Source organism: Gigantopelta aegis, chromosome 14, assembly GCF_016097555.1.
Source record: "Gigantopelta aegis isolate Gae_Host chromosome 14, Gae_host_genome, whole genome shotgun sequence".
NCBI lineage: Eukaryota > Metazoa > Mollusca > Gastropoda > Neomphalida > Peltospiridae > Gigantopelta > Gigantopelta aegis.
The window spans coordinates 28277803-28302100 of record NC_054712.1 but is presented as its reverse complement, the minus strand read 5'-3'; the positions used below and the strand labels follow the sequence as shown (position 1 = coordinate 28302100).

General features: G+C 36.7%; 1 protein-coding gene across 2 annotated transcripts in view; it reads right to left on the bottom strand.

Moving 5' to 3' along the window:
- Positions 1-20413, bottom strand: part of LOC121388087 (TELO2-interacting protein 1 homolog) — a 47250-nt gene extending 26837 nt beyond the window's left edge. Inside the window, exons 1-13 of one of the 2 annotated variants that reach the window (XM_041519299.1) lie at positions 20347-20413; positions 18145-18343; positions 17283-17422; positions 15296-15371; positions 14301-14452; positions 13145-13260; positions 10352-10442; positions 9355-9535; positions 8474-8685; positions 7991-8047; positions 6872-7003; positions 6030-6155; positions 5151-5273 (exon numbers count right to left, since the gene is read on the bottom strand). In XM_041519299.1, the coding sequence (XP_041375233.1) occupies positions 5151-5273; positions 6030-6155; positions 6872-7003; positions 7991-8047; positions 8474-8685; positions 9355-9535; positions 10352-10442; positions 13145-13260; positions 14301-14452; positions 15296-15371; positions 17283-17422; positions 18145-18338 (1600 nt within the window). In that variant the 5' untranslated portion in view covers positions 18339-18343; positions 20347-20413. Of the gene's footprint in view, positions 1-5150; positions 5274-6029; positions 6156-6871; positions 7004-7990; positions 8048-8473; positions 8686-9354; positions 9536-10351; positions 10443-13144; positions 13261-14300; positions 14453-15295; positions 15372-17282; positions 17423-18144; positions 18344-20313 lie in introns of both variants that reach the window. The other variant, XM_041519300.1, reaches the window with a different exon arrangement.
- Positions 20414-24298: the final 3885 nt, after the last annotated feature.

Below are 24298 nucleotides of genomic sequence, written 5' to 3'. Positions count from 1 at the left end.
TCATGGCAACGCAATACAGATTACACGTGTGAGGTCATTAAAGTCATGGCAACGCAATACAGATTACACGTGTGTCAGGTCATTAAAGTCATGGCAACGCAATACAGATTACATGTGTGTCAGGTCATTAAAGTCATGGCAACGCAATACAGATTACATGTGCGTCAGGTCATTAAAGTCATGGCAACGCAATACAGATTACACGTGTGAGGTCATTAAAGTCATGGCAACGCAATACAGATTACATGTGCGTCAGGTCATTAAAGTCATGGCAACGCAATACAGATTACACGTGTGAGGTCATTAAAGTCATAGCAACACAATACAGATTACACGTGTGAGGTCATTAAAGTCATGGCAACGCAATACAGATTACACGTGTGAGGTCATTAAAGTCATGGCAACGCAATACAGATTACATGTGTGTCAGGTCATTAAAGTCATGGCAACGCAATACAGATTACATGTGCGTCAGGTCATTAAAGTCATGGCAACGCAATACAGATTACACGTGTCAGGTCATTAAAGTCATGGCAACGCAATACAGATTACATGTGCGTCAGGTCATTAAAGTCATGGCAACGCAATACAGATTACACGTGTCAGGTCATTAAAGTCATGGCAACGCAATACAGATTACACGTGTCAGGTCATTAAAGTCATGGCAACGCAATACAGATTACACGTGTCAGGTCATTAAAGTCATGGCAACGCAATACAGATTACACGTGTCAGGTCATTAAAGTCATGGCAACGCAATACAGATTACACGTGTCAGGTCATTAAAGTCATGGCAACGCAATACAGATTACATGTGCGTCAGGTCATTAAAGTCATGGCAACGCAATACAGATTACACGTGTCAGGTCATTAAAGTCATGGCAACGCAATACAGATTACATGTGCGTCAGGTCATTAAAGTCATGGCAACGCAATACAGATTACACGTGTCAGGTCATTAAAGTCATGGCAACGCAATACAGATTACACGTGTCAGGTCATTAAAGTCATGGCAACGCAATACAGATTACACGTGTCAGGTCATTAAAGTCATGGCAACGCAATACAGATTACATGTGCGTCAGGTCATTAAAGTCATGGCAACGCAATACAGATTACACGTGTGTCAGGTCATTAAAGTCATGGCAACGCAATACAGATTACATGTGTCAGGTCATTAAAGTCATGGCAACACAATACAGATTACACGTGTGTCAGGTCATTAAAGTCATGGCAACGCAATACAGATTACATGTGTCAGGTCATTAAAGTCATGGCAACGCAATACAGATTACATGTGCGTCAGGTCATTAAAGTCATGGCAACGCAATACAGATTACATGTGCGTCAGGTCATTAAAGTCATGGCAACGCAATACAGATTACATGTGCGTCAGGTCATTAAAGTCATGGCAACGCAATACAGATTACACGTGTGAGGTCATTAAAGTCATAGCAACACAATACAGATTACACGTGTGAGGTCATTAAAGTCATGGCAACGCAATACAGATTACACGTGTGAGGTCATTAAAGTCATGGCAACGCAATACAGATTACATGTGTGTCAGGTCATTAAAGTCATGGCAACGCAATACAGATTACATGTGCGTCAGGTCATTAAAGTCATGGCAACGCAATACAGATTACACGTGTCAGGTCATTAAAGTCATGGCAACGCAATACAGATTACATGTGCGTCAGGTCATTAAAGTCATGGCAACGCAATACAGATTACACGTGTCAGGTCATTAAAGTCATGGCAACGCAATACAGATTACACGTGTCAGGTCATTAAAGTCATGGCAACGCAATACAGATTACACGTGTCAGGTCATTAAAGTCATGGCAACGCAATACAGATTACACGTGTCAGGTCATTAAAGTCATGGCAACGCAATACAGATTACACGTGTCAGGTCATTAAAGTCATGGCAACGCAATACAGATTACATGTGCGTCAGGTCATTAAAGTCATGGCAACGCAATACAGATTACACGTGTCAGGTCATTAAAGTCATGGCAACGCAATACAGATTACATGTGCGTCAGGTCATTAAAGTCATGGCAACGCAATACAGATTACACGTGTCAGGTCATTAAAGTCATGGCAACGCAATACAGATTACACGTGTCAGGTCATTAAAGTCATGGCAACGCAATACAGATTACACGTGTCAGGTCATTAAAGTCATGGCAACGCAATACAGATTACATGTGTGTCAGGTCATTAAAGTCATGGCAACGCAATACAGATTACACGTGTGTCAGGTCATTAAAGTCATGGCAACGCAATACAGATTACATGTGTCAGGTCATTAAAGTCATGGCAGGTCAATACAGATTACACGTCATGGCAACGCAATACAGATTACAGGTCAGGTCATTAAAGTCATGGCAACGCAATACAGATTACATGTGTCAGGTCATTAAAGTCATGGCAACGCAATACAGATTACATGTGCGTCAGGTCATTAAAGTCATGGCAACGCAATACAGATTACATGTGCGTCAGGTCATTAAAGTCATGGCAACGCAATACAGATTACATGTGTGTCAGGTCATTAAAGTCATGGCAACGCAATACAGATTACACGTGTGAGGTCATTAAAGTCATGGCAACGCAATACAGATTACATGTGTCAGGTCATTAAAGTCATGGCAACGCAATACAGATTACACGTGTGAGGTCATTAAAGTCATGGCAACGCAATACAGATTACACGTGTGAGGTCATTAAAGTCATGGCAACGCAATACAGATTACACGTGCGTCAGGTCATTAAAGTCATGGCAACGCAATACAGATTACACGTGTGAGGTCATTAAAGTCATGGCAACGCAATACAGATTACATGTGTGAGGTCATTAAAGTCATGGCAACGCAATACAGATTACACGTGTGAGGTCATTAAAGTCATGGCAACGCAATACAGATTACACGTGTGAGGTCATTAAAGTCATGGCAACGCAATACAGATTACATGTGCGTCAGGTCATTAAAGTCATGGCAACGCAATACAGATTACACGTGTGAGGTCATTAAAGTCATGGCAACGCAATACAGATTACACGTGTGAGGTCATTAAAGTCATGGCAACGCAATACAGATTACATGTGCGTCAGGTCATTAAAGTCATGGCAACGCAATACAGATTACACGTGTGAGGTCATTAAAGTCATGGCAACGCAATACAGATTACACGTGTGAGGTCATTAAAGTCATGGCAACGCAATACAGATTACATGTGTGTCAGGTCATTAAAGTCATGGCAACGCAATACAGATTACATGTGTGTCAGGTCATTAAAGTCATGGCAACGCAATACAGATTACACGTGTGAGGTCATTAAAGTCATGGCAACGCAATACAGATTACACGTGTGAGGTCATTAAAGTCATGGCAACGCAATACAGATTACATGTGCGTCAGGTCATTAAAGTCATGGCAACGCAATACAGATTACACGTGTGAGGTCATTAAAGTCATGGCAACGCAATACAGATTACATGTGTGTCAGGTCATTAAAGTCATGGCAACGCAATACAGATTACACGTGTGAGGTCATTAAAGTCATGGCAACGCAATACAGATTACATGTGTGTCAGGTCATTAAAGTCATGGCAACGCAATACAGATTACATGTGTGTCAGGTCATTAAAGTCATGGCAACGCAATACAGATTACACGTGTGAGGTCATTAAAGTCATGGCAACGCAATACAGATTACATGTGCGTCAGGTCATTCAAGATTGAGTCGAGATTCTAAAAGTTTTATAATCATGGGACCTGGTGTACAGAAATTACAAATATATCAGTAGTCTGCCAGACAAGTCAAAGCAAAAAACTTACAAGTCCACATCTTTTAAAAGCACTTTCGCATGGAAGGAAAGCACATACCAAGTTTGATAACATCAGATAACGCCCTAATCAAGAATTGAAAAAGTAGAAGTGGCTTCTCCCTTCCCAGAAGAAAGGGAAGAAGTTTGATAAAAATAGGCAAAGTGAATATTTATTGGTACATTTCGTAACAATTGGGCATGTTCCGCGTTCATTCTGAATTATACACTCGGTTCTAATCGTAATATTTCGTTATAAATTACTAACACTTCTGGTAATAAAATTTAAACCAAAACAATTGTATGTTTTATTAAAAATATGATATTATTAAGTAGTTGATTATGTGTCATTAGGTTAAAAAGAAAGTAATAATTAGTATTTTCTGGCATTACTGAAGTCAATGTAGTCGAGAATTTACAACACTTGACTGGTCACTACAAACGGCACCAAAGTGAAAATATGGACAGACAAGGTGACAAATGAGCTATGACATTGGGCTCTTGATATCTGTTGTGTGACTTTCTTTTTTAATCGGATTTGGTCCAAAACATTACTTCAACTTCTCACTGCTCTCATTTCGCCAGCTAGATTAGGGCCGGTTAGTTAATGACTGGGAATTGAGGACAATCAATCCTACAATCCTACATGTGAGCATTCTACCAAGTGACTACATCCTGCCTCTCCTTCCTCAGCCCAACACAAACATTGGTTACTGACTGTTAAAGTTTCAGCCTGTTAAAATGGACACTTAAATCTGATTATTCTACAAACCTGTAACACATTTGGATAAAGTTACAACAGAGTGCAACAAGAGTCTGACGTTAAAACACAAATATCCTTAGGAAATAGACAAGAACTTGTCTTATAACTGTTACTTCTCAGAGGTACATACATTTCAGAAAATATGAAAATGCATTTCATGATATCAGGATAACTAGAAATACTCTGGATGTATGGAAAAGGATAATCGAAACAATAAACCCAGTAATGTCTAATGTACGTTACAAAAAACCCAGCTCTAAAAGTGGAAAATATACCATAGTTTTTAAAAACTAGGGTCTGTCACTTTAAATAAAAGCAGATGAAACTAAAAATGATGCATAACATTAAATAATTGATCATTAAACCAGTAAAAAAAATATCAAAGACAATTTTATTTTTTAATTTACAATAAAACCTTCTAAATTAATTGTGTGTGGAATCGAAATGATTACACAATATTTTTGCTTCCACCTACATTTGTTTCTGTGTTGGCACAAGAACATCAACAAGATCCCAGTTAATGAATAAAATGTGATGTGATTTTATTACCTGGATTCTGACAGAGAACAGTTCCAGCAACGATTTCATTCATGATCACTGTAGCTGCGAGACGATAAACCTGTGTCTCTTGAAACAAGTCGAGGAAATGATCAATAAGAATGTGGATGTCACCTGTTGAGAGAACACAAATCAGAGGATTGAAAGAAATGTTTTATTTAATGAACACATTATTATTTACAGATATTTTGTGTCAGATATATGGTTAACGACCACACAGATAATGAGATACGATCTTTTATATGCACCATCCTACAGACAGAATAGTACATACCATGGCCTGTGAAACCCTAGTTGTGAGCACTGGCAGGATCTAGAAATGGCTCCATGGGGCCACCAATGGGGATTGATCTTAGATGGATCAGGCATCTGGACTATGTCCCACCCAAACTAGAGTAATTAATGGATGAATGAATGGATGTTTAATGACAAGAATAATGAATGAATGTGGGAATGAATGAATGAATGAACAAACGAACGAACGACCGACCAACCAACCAATGAATCCACCAACCAACGAATCCACCAACTAACCAACCCAACCAACCAATCCACCAATCAGCCAACCAACCAATAAATGTTTAAGGATACCCCAACACAAAAAAATAAATTGGCTGTTGGGTGTCAAACACAGGTAAATATATTAATGAATTGTTGGCTGTTAGGCATCAAAGGCCTACACAAACTGTTTGTTGCCAAAATAATGCATGGAGAATGTCAGCATTACTTACATTAATGGTTTGTTTTATTAGTACAGTAATTGCTTATCAAAGAAAAGGAAGAAAAAAACCTTTGTCTATCACAGGTGATTGATCCTACATCCCATCATACCTCAGGCATACACCGAGTACATTTGCTAAAGATACCTACCATACTGTCCAAGCACATTGCACACATACAGCAGACCCTTTTCAATGTTTCTGTCACGGAAGTGCTGGTAGAACTTCCTTGGTTTCAAAATGTCATTCCATCTTTCTGAATTTACTATACCAATTTCTGAATTTAAAGAAAAGTAAAACATATTATGTACTGATGCAAATTGCCATCTTTTTTTGTGTTATTTTAAATGGACAAAAATTTATTTAAAATTTCTTTTTACATAATCCAGCTTTCCATGATCCAACTATTCCACTAATCAAGAATTGAAAAAGTAGAAGTGGCTTCTCCCTTCCCAGAAGATATCTTTTATCTGCACTTTCCCACAGACAAGATAACACATACCACAGCCTCTGATATATCAGTCGTGGTGTACTCGTTGAGACAGAAAACACCCAATCAGAAAATGGATCCATTGACGTGGTTCGATCCTACAACCCAAGCCCCTCAAGCGAGCACTCTACCAACTGACCTAGATCTCAAGACTCGAACTGAAGAATTTGGCTCCCACAGCAATTTTGAGCCCCCCTATGGCAACTTTTTATTTTAAAGTGACATTTGCAGCAAATAAACATGACTGAAAGGTTATTTTGCTGTATGTAGACATATTTCAAATGTACAAATGTTAAATATTGGCAAATAATGTACACCAGGTGCATACATTTTGTCATTGTTGAGGAGCTTTACCTACAGCATGAAAGTGCAGTCGGTGATGTTCCCTACCTATGGCAATTTACATTTCAACAACGGCAATTGCTGTCAGTGCCGTCATTAAGTTTGAGCCTTGAAAACTTGCACGAACATGTAATAAACAAATACTCCTTTCCTTTTCTTACCATGACCAGATATTGTGGTTCTCTCTTCAATAATCTTCAGATCCGTACAGTCAATCTCGAGAGACTGGACAAGAGCCAGGGACAACCGCTTAAGATGAGAGAACGACCTCAACAAAGAATTCACATTGGGACCTGAAACAAATACCACTTTAATCATTTGACTTAGGAATTAAAGTGAAATAATTTTTTAGGTTTTTTTTATTGGCCTGGGGACTTGGCAAATGGGGCGGACTTAAAAGTACGAGCAGTACTCAGTGAAGTGTGATGTATTTTATCAGTTCAGGCAAGATACTGGATTGAAACATGTATGTTTTTTTGTTTTGTGGGTACTTATTGTTTATTGTACTTATATTTTGGTCATGATGAATAATTTAAAATGTTTAATGATGTGTATCGTGAAAATAAAAGTCAGGTGTATCATATGAAATGCATTTATTGTATTTGTTTTATTATTTAGACTCATTTGCCCAGAAAGAGAAGTAACATTCTAAGTGTATAACACCCACAAAAATGTTATTTAAACGTAAGATTACTCCAGATAAATGTAGCAACAATCTATTAATTTCATAGTCTGCAGTTTTATATAGCCCAAATTGTACAAGATTAATTTTTTTAACATGCATTGAAATGAATAGTCATACATGCAGCTATAAACCAAGTTTTATTAATACACAACTATAATTGTAACATGCATTGAAATGAATAGTCATACATGCAGCTATAAACCAAGTTTTATTGATACACAACTATAATTGTAACATGCATTGAAATGAATAGTCATACATGCAGCTATAAACCAAGTTTTATTGATACACAACTAAAATTGTAACATGCATTGAAATGAATAGTCATACATGCAGCTATAAACCAAGTTTTATTGATACACAACTATAATTGTAACATGCATTGAAATGAATAGTCATACATGCAGCTATAAACCAAGTTTTATTGATACACGACTAAAATTTGTGAAAAAAAGAGCTAAACAAAAACACTTAACATGGAATTAAATACAAAAGTTGAGGGTGCTGCTGCCACCAGTCAGAAAAATAATACCTATAATCTCACATTTTGACTTTGTCAAGGCAAGAAAACAAAAGAAAAATTTAATAGACATACCAAGTAAGGCAAGATATCCTCCTAGAAGATTGACTACAGCAAGCTTTTCCTCCTCATCTGAAATATTAAAAATGTTTGAATAAAACTGGCATAATTTTGATTAAATAACAGACAATAATCTTAAAGCGTGGCATTTTAACTCTCTAACTTCAAATAGCTCAACTACTGGGCTAATGAAACACTAGAGCACACTGATTAATTAATCATCGGCTACTGGATGTCAAACATTTGGTAATTGTGACAGTTTTCAAAGAAAACCCATTATAGTTTTCCGTTAACAGCGAGAGATCTTTTACATGCACTTTGCCACAAAAAGGACAGCACATACCAAAGCCTTTGATATATTAGTCGTGAAGAAGTGGTTGGGAATTGGAAAAACCCAATGTGTCCACCGAGGTGGTTTGATCCTGCAACTCAACCCCTTGAGACAAGTGTTCTATCGACCAAGCTAAATCCCAATCCAAGGAATAGTTAAATGCTAACCAGCCATTCTGATCTGCCTAGGTAGTGATGTAGTCAGCGCGTAGAGGTTCTCCTCTAGTATTTCTGTGAGCGGTCTCGCCTCGCTGCTGTCCTCACAGGTCTTGTTGTATTGGGTTAGAACTCTGCGACACTGAGTGGAAACACTGTCGTACTCGTCGATAAGAAGACAGACCAGAACTTCCAGAAACACTGACACAGACTCGGACATCGACCTGAAGTAAGCAGACATAGAGAATACTAAACGAGTTCCCATGTGAGACGTTTATCTTACCACTCGTGTGTTTTTAATCGTACATGATGTACGAGTTGTAGTATAAACGGTCTCACACAGGAATGAGTATAGTATTTTATTTATTACATCGCACATCAGTAAACAAAAATCGCATAGAATGACTTCCAAAATAACCAAACAAGACATGAAAATGCACAGATTAAAGACTGGGAAAATTATGTCGCTTACCAAATGATGTCAATTAGCAAAATGATGTCATATTGTTGTCACTTCAGTTTTCTATTTATCAATGAAACTTTGCATTCCCACGCTACACATCTATCAATGAAGTTTACACAAACAATATTATAAACATATTCAAGGCTAAACAAAATTATTAAAATATATATTATGCTGGTAACATTAACTATAAGAATTGACAGCAAGTATTTTTTCCCAATTTAAAAATATGAATCAAAAGAACCATGCGCACACTTTTTGCATGAAAATCTATGCTGTATCGAGTGACACAGTCAATCGATCACCTGATCAGAGGTCATGACCTCTCAAAAGATGTATTTTCGCATGAAGAGACTATAAATATCACATGGGTATCTCTTACACCAGTCACAAATGTCAAATATTATTATTATTACTTTCACATTGTTACCTGGAACAAGACTTGAGTAACATCTCTGCCCATTTGACAAGTGCCATTCGAACCCGCCAGTTGGAGTGAGTTTTTAACGTGGCGATCTGTTTTACAAGAATAACAAGTTTTGATGTTGTTGATTTCACCCATTCTTCCGTTCTTTCAACTACCAAACCTTTGATTCTCTCGTCAACAGCATCTGAAAACACAAAAAAACATTATGTAGAGTAACACTGCATTTATCTCTTGGTTATGCACAACTTCCTAAATAGCTATGTTTAATAATTTACAATAAATACAAGTATTCAGTCATATGTACACATTTAACATTTTGTCCAAAGTTTGTTTTGTTTAATGACACCACTAGAGCAGATTGATTAATTAATCATCAGCTGTTGAATGTCAAACATTTGATAATTCTGACATATAGTCTTCAGAGGAAACCCGCTACATTTCTCCATTAGTAACAAGGGATCTTTTATAATATATTTTGCCACAAAAAACACCCCACAGCCTTCATTGTATGTTTTGTTCTATGCAATTGAAACACAACATTCATTGTTTTCTGAACATTTACTTTCTTATTTCAAAATTGCTACTGACAAACTTTCACAAAACACATGTTCTGACATCACATATAAAGCAGTCATACTAAACCCATCTATTGGTATGTGCTGAACTGTAAACAATTATCCAATATAAAACTACTAATCTTAGATCATAACCATGTACGAGTCATGAGGCAGTTTTGGAGATGGAAAAACCCCACCAATGGATCCACCAATGAGGTTTGATCCTATTACCCAAGCACCATAGGCCCAGATGAGCACTTCACCAACTAAATCCCATCATTTGTTTGTCTACATGTAAGGCTTAAATGTAGACAAAAATAATGTGTGATCATCACATTTCGTCAATCCAACCAATGTTAGCTTTAGCAGAACAAAGTACTGAAGAATTCCTAGGTTATTTCGTGAAAAAGGGAAAACTGTAGGGTGAGGACTTAGTAGTTTACCAGGGAAATTATTGTTTGTTGTTTGATGATGACTCAGCGCTGCATCCCCAACCACCAGACACACGATTTTCCACCACACTTCCAGGGCTTTCTACCAAATAGAAAAATAAATTTTAACATGATTTTGTTTCTCTTTGTGTTATCATTGTATGTTAATACCTATTATTCTTAATTTGTAAATAAAATCACCCTAGTATATAGTCACTGACCTCAGTGGTGTAGTTGTTGAGCCATCAGATTTAAGGCCTGTAGGTAATGAGTTCAAATCTCAGTACCTTCTTCCACCCAGATTGCATTTAATAGACCAATGGGTAGTGTAAGACCACAACACTGACTCCCGACTTACTAGGGCTCATAGGCACTAAGAACCAGAATGTAGGTATAGGATCTATCAGTTTAAATTTATCCAGTTGTCATACATATGGGCCCAGATAATTATGTTGTGTACATCCAGAATATCATGCTTGAACAGTAAAGGATATCAGTTAAAAAAAGATCTAATTAAACTGAATGATGAAAACAGCCTTATTAAACCATTCCATTCAGACTGAAATATAGTGGAGTAGATCTAATTAAACTGAATGATGAAAACAGCCTTATTAAACCATTCCATTCAGACTGAAATATAGTGTAGTAGATCTAATTAAACTGAATGATGAAAACAGCCTTATTAAACCATTCCATTCAGACTGAAATATAGTGGAGTAGATCTAATTAAACTGAATGATGAAAACAGCCTTATTAAACCATTCTATTCAGACTGAAATATAGTGTAGTAGATCTAATTAAAGTGAATGATGAAAACAGCCTTATTAAACCATTCTATTCAGACTGAAATATAGTGGAGTAGATCTAATTAAACTGAATGATGAAAACAGCCTTATTAAACCATTCTATTCAGACTGAAATATAGTGGAGTAGATCTAATTAAAGTGAATGATGAAAACAGCCTTATTAAACCATTCTATTCAGACTGAAATATAGTGGAGTAGATCTAATTAAACTGAATGATGAAAACAGCCTTATTAAACCATTCTATTCAGACTGAAATATAGTGTAGTAGTTGTGCACATACATCTCTCCTCCAGTTATTATTAATTTATTAGAAAATACAAAAACAGTGCCCTGCAACTGGTATATCAAAGGTAGTGGTATGTACTGTCCTGTCTGTGGGACACACTTTTTAAAAAATATAGAGAGATAAACAACATATTCACTTAAAGGAGAGGACAATTAAGGCATTTGGCTTGGTATGCATATTCAACGATATATAATGCACATTATTGCTTAATATCAACACGTATAATCGTATAGTTAATTAATAAAACGGTTAAATGTGATGACTATTATATATAACGGGCGCAGCAATTTTGTACCATCTCAGTGAGTACGCCCTCTGGCGAGCTGGTGGTTATGTAATACTTAACACGTCACGTCAGGAATGAGCTTTAGAACTAGAGAAACACAATCTACCTGGTTGATAAATAGTCATACATTGCAATGTTCTGTAATAATACACATCTCAGTAAGCCAACAGTAAGTATATCCAGCACTATATATATTATTTTTCAATATAAAATAAAATACCATTGTCAAAGTGGTTACACAACAAGTCGAAACAATTAACCATGTTTTCCCCATGCATTAATCTACGTACTGAAATGATACATGGAGTGTTTTCTTAGTTAATTGGTCTATGCTGTTAGTTGCTTCTACCTGTGATTTCTGATTGGCAGGTGTGTATTTGATTGGTAACCAGACGAGCCAATTAATTGATGCTGTCTAGACACAAAAATACATACCGGTATTGTGGAATATTACCTGTCGCCCCTAAAATTGTAATGGACATGGTTATTACTGTAAATAGTTCTGTAAAACTATTGATTAAGTAGACTTTTCCATCTACAACCACAGAACTGACCAATTACGTAGTCCCAAAGAAAAGAAAATTATCACTTGGGTATCGTGGGTTGTCGTTTTTGCTCCAACGTAGCATATCAATAGGCCTAATAGTGTACATTTTTCCTTTGGATTATTTAACAGAGAAAAATACTATAACCCCATTTTGTTCCGTTAATGCAACTTGAAATATATTTAGTTAAATAGTTTTTTATATTATTACGTCATTTATGCTGTTTTACAAGCAGGCGCGGATTTAGTGGGGGGCACAAGGGGCCCGGGCCCCCCCTATTTTTGGGGTCAAGTTATTATTTTTGTTTAACTATAGCATACAATAGAGTGGAATTACACAAAAATGCACTTATTTCCCAATTTTGAAGACAACAAAAACAGTATTACAATACCAAAAACATACGTTAATATAGCTATTTTGTTACTCAGTTGCAAGGAAATCGTGTTTCAGGCCACTTAAATTTCAAAATTTTGTGGGGGAGCATGCCCCCGGACTCCCCTAGGAATCTCGGCCCCCCCCCCTATTTAAAAATCCTGGATCCACGCCTGACAAGTCAGGTTGATCAAAGAGAAGCGCCTTGTCGAAAATTACTGCTTTTGTTTACACTGTATATACAGGAGATGGTCAGGAGCTGACGTCACTTCGCCCCAAGCTATCCCACCGGACGTCACAAAAACGAAACAAAATGGCTGCCCCCAGTTAGCAGGAATAAACATGTTTTTTTATTAACTCTAAAATTACGCGTTTTTCATTTGCTAAAGTGTCAGTATGTGTTGGTGGTCTGGGTATGCATCTTTCCAACACATAAGGCTCTTGTTTGAGTTGACCCTACCTTTAATCTACTTTTCACAAACTGTAAACCTTCCAAAGACCAAACATACCACTATGACCCCTTGACCTTGGCGTGAATCTCCCTTGACGATACGACACAAGCTCATTGAGATCCCAGGCAGGAACGAAGAAAATGTGTCCCCATACATGGACATGGAGTCTTTATCTGCATCAGAGAGCACAAGTAATGATAAATTAATTATTAACCGACTCATTATGTATTATATATATATATATTTAATGTTATTTATGTTCAACATTATCTGTAAGATAGTGATTCAGGGCCCCATCCCTGACACTATCGACATTTCTGGGCTAATAAAAAAAAAAAAAAAAAAAAAAAAAAAAAAAAAAAAAAAAAAATTATTAACTGACTTGGTAAACAAATATATAAAAATTTAAAATTTAATGCTCGCAAGTTCTATTAATTGGTTCAAAGTTTCATAAAATGTATTTTTAACCAAGAAAGAAAGAAATGTTTTATTTAACGACGCACTCAACACATTTTATTTATGGTTATATGGCGTCAGACATATGGTTAAGGACCACAGATTTTGAGAGGAAACCTGCTGTCACCACTACATGGGCTACTTTTCTGATTAGCAGCAAGGGATCTTTTATTTGCGCTTCCCACAGGCAGGATAAGACAAACCATGGCCTTTGTTGAACCAGTTATGGATCACTGGTCGGTGCAAGTGGTTTACACCTACCCATTGAGCCTCAGGGTTTGGAGTTGGTATCTGGATTTAAAATCCCATGCCTCGACTGGGATCCGAACCCAGTACCTACCAGCCTGTAGACCGATGGCCTACCACGACCCCACCGAGGCCGGTGTATTTTTAACCAATGTTGGTAGTAATATGTGCTTGACATGATAATGTTGTTGATGAAAACAGTTGATAAAAAATTTAATTCCTATCAGATGTTAATGGTTTCCTAAGGTGATGATCCATTACAGTAACTCCAAATGTAAACATTCAAATATAATCAGATAATTTAAACAGAAAACTACTTGGTATAAATATCAGCTATATTCACATTATTCAGCCCAATAATTTTTTTTAACTCTATACAATGTAAATGGTGTTTTTAACAAGATGTGTTTTGGTTTAGCTGTAAAAAAATCAAAATCTTTTAATCCAAGATCTTACAAATTAATCTTGTGTTTAAACATTATCAATTCTAAATGAAAGGTATATAAAGTACATTTGTTGTCTGCTTGTGATAGTTGTAGCAGGCATTCCATGGCAACAATTTTTAATTCTCGTGCCTGTTCGTGTTCGGCCAACCACAACAACACAGTGACTGCGTGTCCCATAGGCGGTAAGCTGGCAGCACTGTACAGCTTGTTGTGAATGCTGCAAGAAATAAATACTTTACAATAAATATTCATTGTAAAACAATAGAAAAAAAAGAAGTTTGTTTTGTTTAATGACACCACTGGAGCACATCGATTAATTAATCATTGGCTATTGGATGTCAAACATTTGGTAATTCTGAAACCAGCTACATTTTTCCTAATGCAAATACAATGGCCTTTGAGCAGTTGTGGTACACTGGTTGGAATGAGAAAGACAAAAAACCTATATCAGTTGAATGGATCCACCGTGGTGGTTCGATCCTGCGACACAAGCCCCTCAAGTGATGTAAAACAGTAAACTGCAGGCCACAGAATACTGAAAGAATGAATGCATAGCTAGTACAGGTCAAGTTTTGTATAATCCATTATTTGTTTGTGTATTAAATTTACTTTTTATTTAGGGAATCATTTACATGGTCACTGCAAAAACAAAATGGGTTGTCTGAATTTGCTTTTTGAAACCCAGAAATGGTCTACGCCAGTTTTCAATTCTCAAAACCCTGAAAATAATACTAATAAGCCTACATATTATATATCAGAGGAAATTTGCCAACTGTTATTAAAATTTGTATTTGGCGAATTTTGGTGAGTACCAGAGCTAGGCCTGAATGGGCTTGACTTTGTTATGTACACCATCACTACAGTACAAAATCAAAAAACTGAAAATATTGTCAAATGTTTTCCAACTCTATAACAAGTCAAGGGAGGTAACTCCAGATTCAATGCTTATAGAGATCCCATCTTTACTTCAGTGATTTTACTTATGTATTTATTTATTTCAATTTTTAAAATAGTTTAACATTAAAAATGCAATAACAGCACACAGCTAATCTGAACAAACCTCTTGGTCCCACTTCTGACCAATGCTTGGAGAACTTTAACAATGGCCAGCTTCAGCTCCTCGGACAAATCACAAACTAAAATGAAAGAAAAACAACAATAATATGCTGAGCTCTTGATTAACATTGTAGAGCAGGAAGTTGTTTCAGTAATTGGGACATGCAAGCAAGAACAAGAGAGAACAAATGTGTCATTCATTTAAAGGGACATACCCTAGGTTTTAAACACTAAGGGATATTTTTTACTATTAGAGCTATTTTTGATAACTGAAATCATACTTTACTTTGATTTTATTGTTTAGATTATTCATTTCCATACATTTGAAGTGTTTTTGGTAATCCTGGTGTTTTTAATATCACAAATTTCTCATATTTTTAAAAATACACGTGCATCTGAGAATTAACAGTTATGGAGTCGAGTTTGGGTCTATTTTTAGAGGGTATTTCACCATTTCAAAGTCACAGACTCATGTTTCACTCAGTTGTAACTTTATCCAAATGTGTTACAGGTTTGTAGATGAACTAAACTTAGTGTGCATTTTCATGGGCAGAAACCAAAGTCTGTCCCTTTAATATACAGTAATTTGGATAATTTTGCTATTTAGAACACATACACTCAAAGGAACATTACCGATTTATTTGGCCTTACTAGCCAAGTTTCTAAACTCTATAGGCTACAAGCACATATAGGCTGGCTAGTGTTTGGACCACCATTTACCCCTGTAAATGTATGCAGACACATAAACAGAAAAAACAACACAAGTGGCCGTTAGATACCATTTATATTACAAGTTATTTTTAAAAAAAACAATTAATAGAAAAGAAAATATCTTTGCCAACAAAAACATATTAACAGAATTTGTTGGTGCGTAGTTAACTTGTACATATGAGGCTGTGTTAATTTCAGTGGATGCTTTTGCTGTGACATCTAGTTCATCATGATGGAGAAGTCAATCAGGTCTTTTTTAAATTGATCTCCAACACATGGATACGTAGTATTTTTCCATGTGATACCACAAATTTCACAGTGTTCTCTCCAAAAGGGGCCAAATTCACAAAACTCCCTAACTTTATGTGTTTTATGTGTTTTGTATCTATTACAAGCAGACAATTAAGATGAAAGATAATTAGTTATGTATATTTTGAACTCACTGTAATTATAAATATTGTTTATAATTGTGGATTTAGTGGCAATGGTTTGCACATAAACGCAGATTACAAAATATACATAAACCGCTTTCTTTTGTCTTAACCATGACACATCTATACTCACACCTACAATTAAATGGGAAGCTGTCATTATAAATATAATTTAACACTACAAATTAACAAGATAGCTTTTATAATGAAGGTTTTAATAACAAAATATTGATCTAAAACTAACCAACTAGCATATATATGACATCATATATTACCAACGCCGTAATACTCCCCATGTTAAATTCAATGACGTCATAGCCCATGTAAGACAGATTTATTCCGCATGGGCTAACGTCATGGAATGGGTCTGTCTTGCATGGCTAGGGATGGGAGAATAATTACTTTTCATAAAATCAGTATAACACACAAGCTCATATAATAATCTCTATCCATGAAATACATACCAAACACTTGTAAACATATAACTGCCAAGTGTGAGCATAAACGTATGTTTTATGAATTTGGCTCCAGTTATGTAAAGAGTACAAAGAATACCAGACCTCATCATTTAAGGGGAGCTATCACTCTCGCTCCCCAGCACTCCCTTGAGACCACTTCAAGGGAAATTCCTTTTAGCTCTCATTAATGTCTCACTTTATATGCTATCAATATGATATCTTAAATGGCTCCCCATCATTTTAGTTAGGGAAGCAATTAATCACTCCTCTCATTAACGTCTCACTTTATATGGTATCAATATGATAATATCTTAAATGGCTCCCCATCATTTTAGTTAGGGAAGCAATTAATCACTCCCCTCAAATTTTTTCCAGTCGATGTGTGAATTACCTCTTCCTTTAGCTTCGGGAGATCCCAGTTTACAGGTGACACAACTGAAAATATCTCTGAAGATGTCCCACTGTGACACAGTCGTCCGAGAGAGGAAGTACTCAAGACATCTGCAGATGTCAGTCAGAAGATCCTGTTTGCTGTAATATTTTTTAAAAGGAAGTGTTTAATAAATAAATATTTTTAATGTAGTGTTTAATAGTAAAGAGTATAATAGTGTTAGTAATTGGTTGGAATTTCATCATTGGTTATAATCGGTTGGCACCAACCGATTAATTTTCGATTACACAATCGGTTAGAATTAGATGAACTTTAGAATCATAAGGATCATACACATATTGTCATGTTTACCCTACAAATGATTAATTTTACCCTTAATACCTATTTAATATATTTTTTCTTTAGTTACACATGAAAACAAACCCAAACTCCGGTGTATTAATAAATTCTATGATCTAAACTGAGGGAATTATTACAGCTAACATTTTTTAATACAATCGATTAAGGATTTTTATAACTGATCATCACATTGGTTGAGCCAAACCGATCAATTTTCAATTATAACTGATCACTGGAACATCACTAGAATATACCATGCAAAATAATGTTGTTGAAATATAGATAAAGAGGGCAGAAGTCAGATAGAAAAGTATGAATACAGAGAGACAACAGAGGCATGCACACACGCATGAGAGAGAGCGAGAACATGAAGGGAAGTAAGAAAGACAAAGAAAAAGACAGATGGATAGACAGAAACAAGATAGAACAAAACACCACCTATAGGATAATTTACATGTATTCTTTTTGTTTCAGTATTTGGAATATTGTTGATATTCTACATTCATTAAACTGAAATACTTACTTGTTATCCTGCAGCGGCAGTCTCAGTGTGTAGAACAAGGGGAAGATCACATATTTACCAAGCTCCTGCAGGACTGAACTGTCCAGCGTTTGTATTACGTCATGTAGGGCCGAGACAGTCAGTCGACTCGGTTCATTCAGTAAAGCAGTACTTATCGGCATCAGTACTGAAAGAACTTGTTGCTTGTCAGTCATCACTTCTTTAAAAAAAAAGCAAACACAATTCTACACTATATGAATGGAAACTTCCATCTTGTCCCCCTGATTTGTCTACTGTTTGTTTAACATTAATAAATCTGTATATCAGTCAAATATAATCTGCTTAAATGTTGTTCCTGTGTCATTCACACATCTCTTGCTATAGTCAAATTTTGCGAATCCATTTTTTGATTTAATTTTCGCATTATATTTCGATCATTTACATGGTTAAAATTGTTACACAACCAAGAAATGGGTTATCTTAATTTGTTTTTGTAGAACCCATCAGAAGTTTTATAACTAGTCATTAATCAAAACAAAAGCATATGTTCAGAGAAAAGATAAGGAAGTTTTTCACATTACATCTTATTCAAAAGTAGTACATAATTATTTTATTCTAGATGTAACCCATGCTTAGCATGGAAAAGTTTAGATATGGTGTTGTAGCCATACACTGGATTTCCCTCAAAATATGAATGCCTCATTACACGAGGAGCGGAGGCTATATACATGGGCACTGTGTATATCTATAGCCACTTCTAAGTTCTATTCTAATTGACAAAGATGGTGGCTGCCTATTGCTGTAGTATTTATGGAAATTATTTTGTATGCAATCTTTAGCATGATGTTTGTATGGGAGTCGACTGGAACTGAGCACAAACTGATCCTTGCAAAATGCAGCATTGGACAAGTACAAAGAAGGCTGTACTAATCAAAAGAGAAGTGATCAGAATGATCACAAACGGTTACAAAAAAAGCCTTACTATTATATTATCAGTGTTTCTGCCAGAAAGAAATTTTGTATAGCGCTATGGAAGTGAATGTAACCACAGTCAACAGGGGATATGGGCACCTCCCCAGAAGGAAAATGGGTTAAGTTTAGTGTTAGGGTTAAGAAAATCATACAGTAATGATAAGAGTAATTAATTTTATCAAAAGGTTAACTTAAAAAAAAAATTGGCAAAAGAATGTGGGTATGGCACCATACTCGTTTTACCCTCTATCAGAAACCCTGGTTATAGATATATTTTATTCAATAGTGCTCAGGCAAAGACCTGCCAAATGTACCTCAAATCATATTCTGTTTATATGTGACAATACAACGAATGCTGGTCAACTCACCCCAAAACCAGCTTGCTCCTACCAACTCACCTCAACACTTGCTCAACTCGCCTCAAACAATTTAGTCAACTCACCCCCTAAAGGTTACCAACTCGCCCCCAATTTCAACTTTACTGTCTGTAAATAATTTTTATGATATCATTAAAAATGAATGTCTACAACTTCAGTGTATCATTTTATTTATTAATATTGCAGTGAAACTCTGCTATTACGACCATGTGTGTCTTATTAAAACTGGTCTTATATTAGAAAGGTCCTAATATTGGATAAACAATAATCTATTATTAATAATGATTACAGCAGATGATAGCAGTTTAATCTAATTGTTCCTTGATCCTTTTACTACTGTGACATTTACAATTTTGAACTCCCAGTGAATGTTCTGGCGTGAAATATGTTACAGTTCTATCAGTTACTTCGAACATAATAATGTGCAATTGGGGCAAGTTAACCAACCACTGGGGTGAGCTGGTAGGCACGAGTTGGTTTAGGAGCAAGTTCAAAGTTGTCCTGCTCCCAATACAACATGAACATGCATCATTGTACGAGTCCACTTAGTGTTATAAACTGTCAATTTTGACATTTTCCATGACCAAAGAAATGAGTAGTACTGTCTAAAAAGTAAAATACGTTTATTTTCTTATATATGATTCCACAGACCTCTAGTTTGAATATAAAGAGAATATGGTTGGTGGTCACGCAAGCTGAGATAGACAATGCATATGAATGGTTCCTTAAATACAAAAGGAGGAAATATCCAATAAGAATCAGCCTTCACCGCCTAAATTTTTACTGAACGCATGTCACCACTGAGACAGCAACAAAACTAACATGATGACAATCTAATAACCTGAGTTTTTTGTACAATATTAGAATCCCATACTGTTTAAATAATGTAATCAGTTGTTTTCTTCATACATTCGCAAACTGATGGACTTTTTCTTTCTCTTTCGTTGTAGTTTCCTCCTTTTATTGGAGACCCGCAACAGTGTATTATTAGACCGACCTCGGTGGTGTCGTGCCATGGTTAAGCCATCGGACATAAGGCTGGTAGGTGCAGGGTTCGCAGCCCGATACTGGTCTCCACCCAGAGCGAGTTTTAACCACTCGATGGGTACGTGTAAGATTACTACACTCTGTTCTCTCTCACTAACCACTATAACATACAGCCCAGATAGCCGAGGTAGGTGCCCAGGACAGCGTGCTTGAACCTTAATTGGATATAAGCAGAAAGTTAAGTTGATTTGAAAAGTATTACCAGTTGCAAGTGACATCTCGCTCTATTTCCGTTTACAATATTTTGTTTTCGTTCGTTCGTTCTTTTTTCTTCTTTTTCTTTAATTTATTTTTTAACAAATAATTTTAACTGAATCAACCCAACACAGTAATTCGAAAATATCAAATTTGTAATGCAGACTGAGAAAGCGTTATAACTATTCGAATGTCCGTCTGGCTCTCTACTTGGGGCTGGACGTAGCCCAGTCATAAAGTGTGATCGAACTGAGATCGATCCTCGTCGGTGGGCCCATTGGGCTATTTCTCGTTCCAGACAGTGCACCACGACTATTAAATGCCGTGGTATTAAATACCATGGTATTAAATACCATTCTGTCTGGAGCATATAAAAAGATCACTTGCTACTAAAGGAAAAATGTAACGGGTTTCCTCTCTTAGACTATATGCTAAACTTGCTATGTTTCATATCCAATAAATAATAAATCAATGTCATGCACAGCGGAGCAGGGGGATTGGAGGGGGGGGGGGGACTCTAGCCCCTCCAGTAATTCTGAATTAAAAAATATTGGTAGTGAAGATGGATTTTACTTGTAGAATGCAGGAATAGCCTCCCCCCCCCCCCCCCCCGCCATGTCAACTTGCTTCCGCCGTGCCGGAATGTACTCTAGTGGTGTTGTTAAAACAAAATAAACTTTAACGTTTAACTGGTGTTCGATAAATGGACGGACATTTGGAGTTACAATCGCTCTCTGCCGTTAGTTAAAATGTTTGTTTTGTTCAACGACACCACTAGAGCACATTGATTTATTATCATCGGCTACTGGAGGTCAAACATTTAGTAATTTTGACATATAGTCTTAGGGAGGAAACCCACTATATTTTTCCATTAGTAGCAAGAGATCTTTTATATTCACCATCCCACAGACAGGATAGCACATACCACGGCCTTTGACAGACAAGTCGTGGTGCACTGGCTGGAACGAGAAATAACCCAATGTGCCCACCGACGGGGGATCGATCCCAAACCGACCGCGCATTAAGCGAGCGCTTTTCCACTGGGCTACATCCCGCCCCACAACGTATTTAACCGAAATATTGTTGAAAGGGGGTGGTGTCGGGGGGTTTTCTGCAATTAGAGCCTCTACGAGTCCAACATATTTGACTCGAGTACTCGAGAGTCAAACTCGACTCGGACCCAAGTACCCGACATGTCACCGATAGTCCGGGATCCACAGGTCTCAAAGCCCTCAAAAATGGGTTGAACCTGACTTCACCTAACACCTTTATTTTGTGTTTTATTTGTTTGAATAGGCCTTATTGTTATAGAATTGGGTGGTCTGCCCACAAATTGTATTATTTTCTTCCATACATAACCACTTGTTGTAGCTCATCAGTGTATCTTAATAACGAAAAACAACCAACCATTAACCCACTGATCTGCACAGACAGCCCAGATAAAGTGCCCAGGATAACGTGCTTGAACATTAATTGGACATATACACAAAAATTAAGTTAAAAAGAAAACTTCAGTTCATCAGACTTACAAATACAAGTACCAGGAAGATTGTGAACAACCATGTAGCCTACCCATTGTCAATTTACACACACACACACACACACACACACACACACACACATACACACACACACACACACACACACACACACACACACACACACACACACACACACACACACCGTGTTAAACTGTTATTTTATGATGCTAACCAATTCTATACCAAAGGAAATTATCTAAGCCTGAGTGATCACTTCCTAGCTCAATTAAACACAAATCTGTATTGGTGTGACTATATATGTGTGTGGATCTTTTGACCAGCATTAATATTCTGGATTCCCCCTCTGCTTTGGATCTACAAAGAAGAAAGTAATGTTCAAACAATTAGCCGAAGAAACAATGGCTATGCAATGAGAAATGGAAGTAAAGTCAAACCTGCACATGTCGCTATCCATAGTCAACAGCTACGTGACCTGTCTTAGTTGATTGTTTTGTTTCCCCTGGGTGATTTGTCTCGCCTTTACGAAGTAAATATACGAGCTATAGGTATTACTTTTACGACGACAGCGGCCTCGGTGGTAACAGCATTATCTTTTACATTTAGCTCAACATTAAAGTTTCGCGTTTAACTCCATTTCTCATAAACTATAAGTCCTACATCATTGACACTTGGTTTATAGTTTCTATGAAAGTCCATCTTGGTGCATGTTGAAACAATTAATTTATTAAATAAAATATTAATTGATGAGGTGGGTTTTTTTGTAAAGTTTGGTTTTTTAACATATATTCAGAAAACAAATCTATGGATGCAAACATCAGTGACATTGAATACTGAACAAGTTTATAGTAGACATTTAATTTCTCAGAATTCTTGATTGATAAATGACTTTATTAACCTTCTACCTGTCTAGCACTGGCAGCAGCAGCAGCCTAAACTGGATCCAAAATCAGTATACCTGCATTATGTGTCCACAATAATAATTTAAAAAATGCCTGTAAATATATTATTTTACACAACCAAGAGTACAGGCATCAAACCCTAATCCAAAACGAAAATACAAGTGAGGAATGCATTCTTCGAGTAAACTAAACTACAATGTGGGCCTTAGGGAGGTTAATATTCGTTTGATAAGATGTTTTGTGTGATTCAAACTGAATCCACAGCCACAGTATTTTTTTAGTTTATGGAGACAGTCCACAGTCTAAGAGGAGATGCCCTAGGAGGCAGAGGTAACCAGGATCAGCACAGTGAGACGACAACTAGTTGCACCACTACCAGTAACTGGCCTTTCTACAATGCAGGTCCTCTGTCGTCCTGCGAAGATAGCTGGTACTCATGTTTACACATCGGGCAGCTAGCCAGTTCACTTATACTTTATTTAACGACACCACTGGAACATATTTATTGATTATTGGCTATTGAATGTTAAATATTCTGCCGATTGTGTTATATTCCCCTTACCCCAACCCAGCTCAATCATCGCCAACTCCAGCTCCAGAGTGATTCACATATATACTCCAAGATACTGGTCATAGCAGCAGTCGGTGTCATACTGTTATGCAAATTGTGAATTCTTTATCCAGAATCTGGGCCACAAATAGGCCATAGCTATGGCAGTATGCAGTAAAGAGTAACATGTATGCCATATCTTCTCAATACATCCTAACTGGTGTGATACTATGACCTCTTTCTACAGGTGAGGAAATAATGTGGCGTATAAGGCTATAGTTGCAAACACTGGCAATCCACCCTTAATCTCGTTTGGTGAAATGGTTCTTGGCTAACAGACACCTGTTCAAGTGTCTGTATGGACGAGATGACTGATGACAACCTCAATGTATTATTTTATCACCAAGGAAATTTTGCTATGCCTTCTTCTGCCGAGACTGTATTTTAATGAGATGTGCTCCAACGTTTGTAACTGGTAGTTTTAACCAGGTTCATAGTTAATTGCTATCACATATTAAAGTCAGAGACTTTGGCAGAAATGTTCACCCTGGAGAGCATGTGTCAACAGTGATGCTGAAGGAGTCTGATCACTATCGATGCAATATAAGTTAAGGTTTGCGAACCTGTATATGA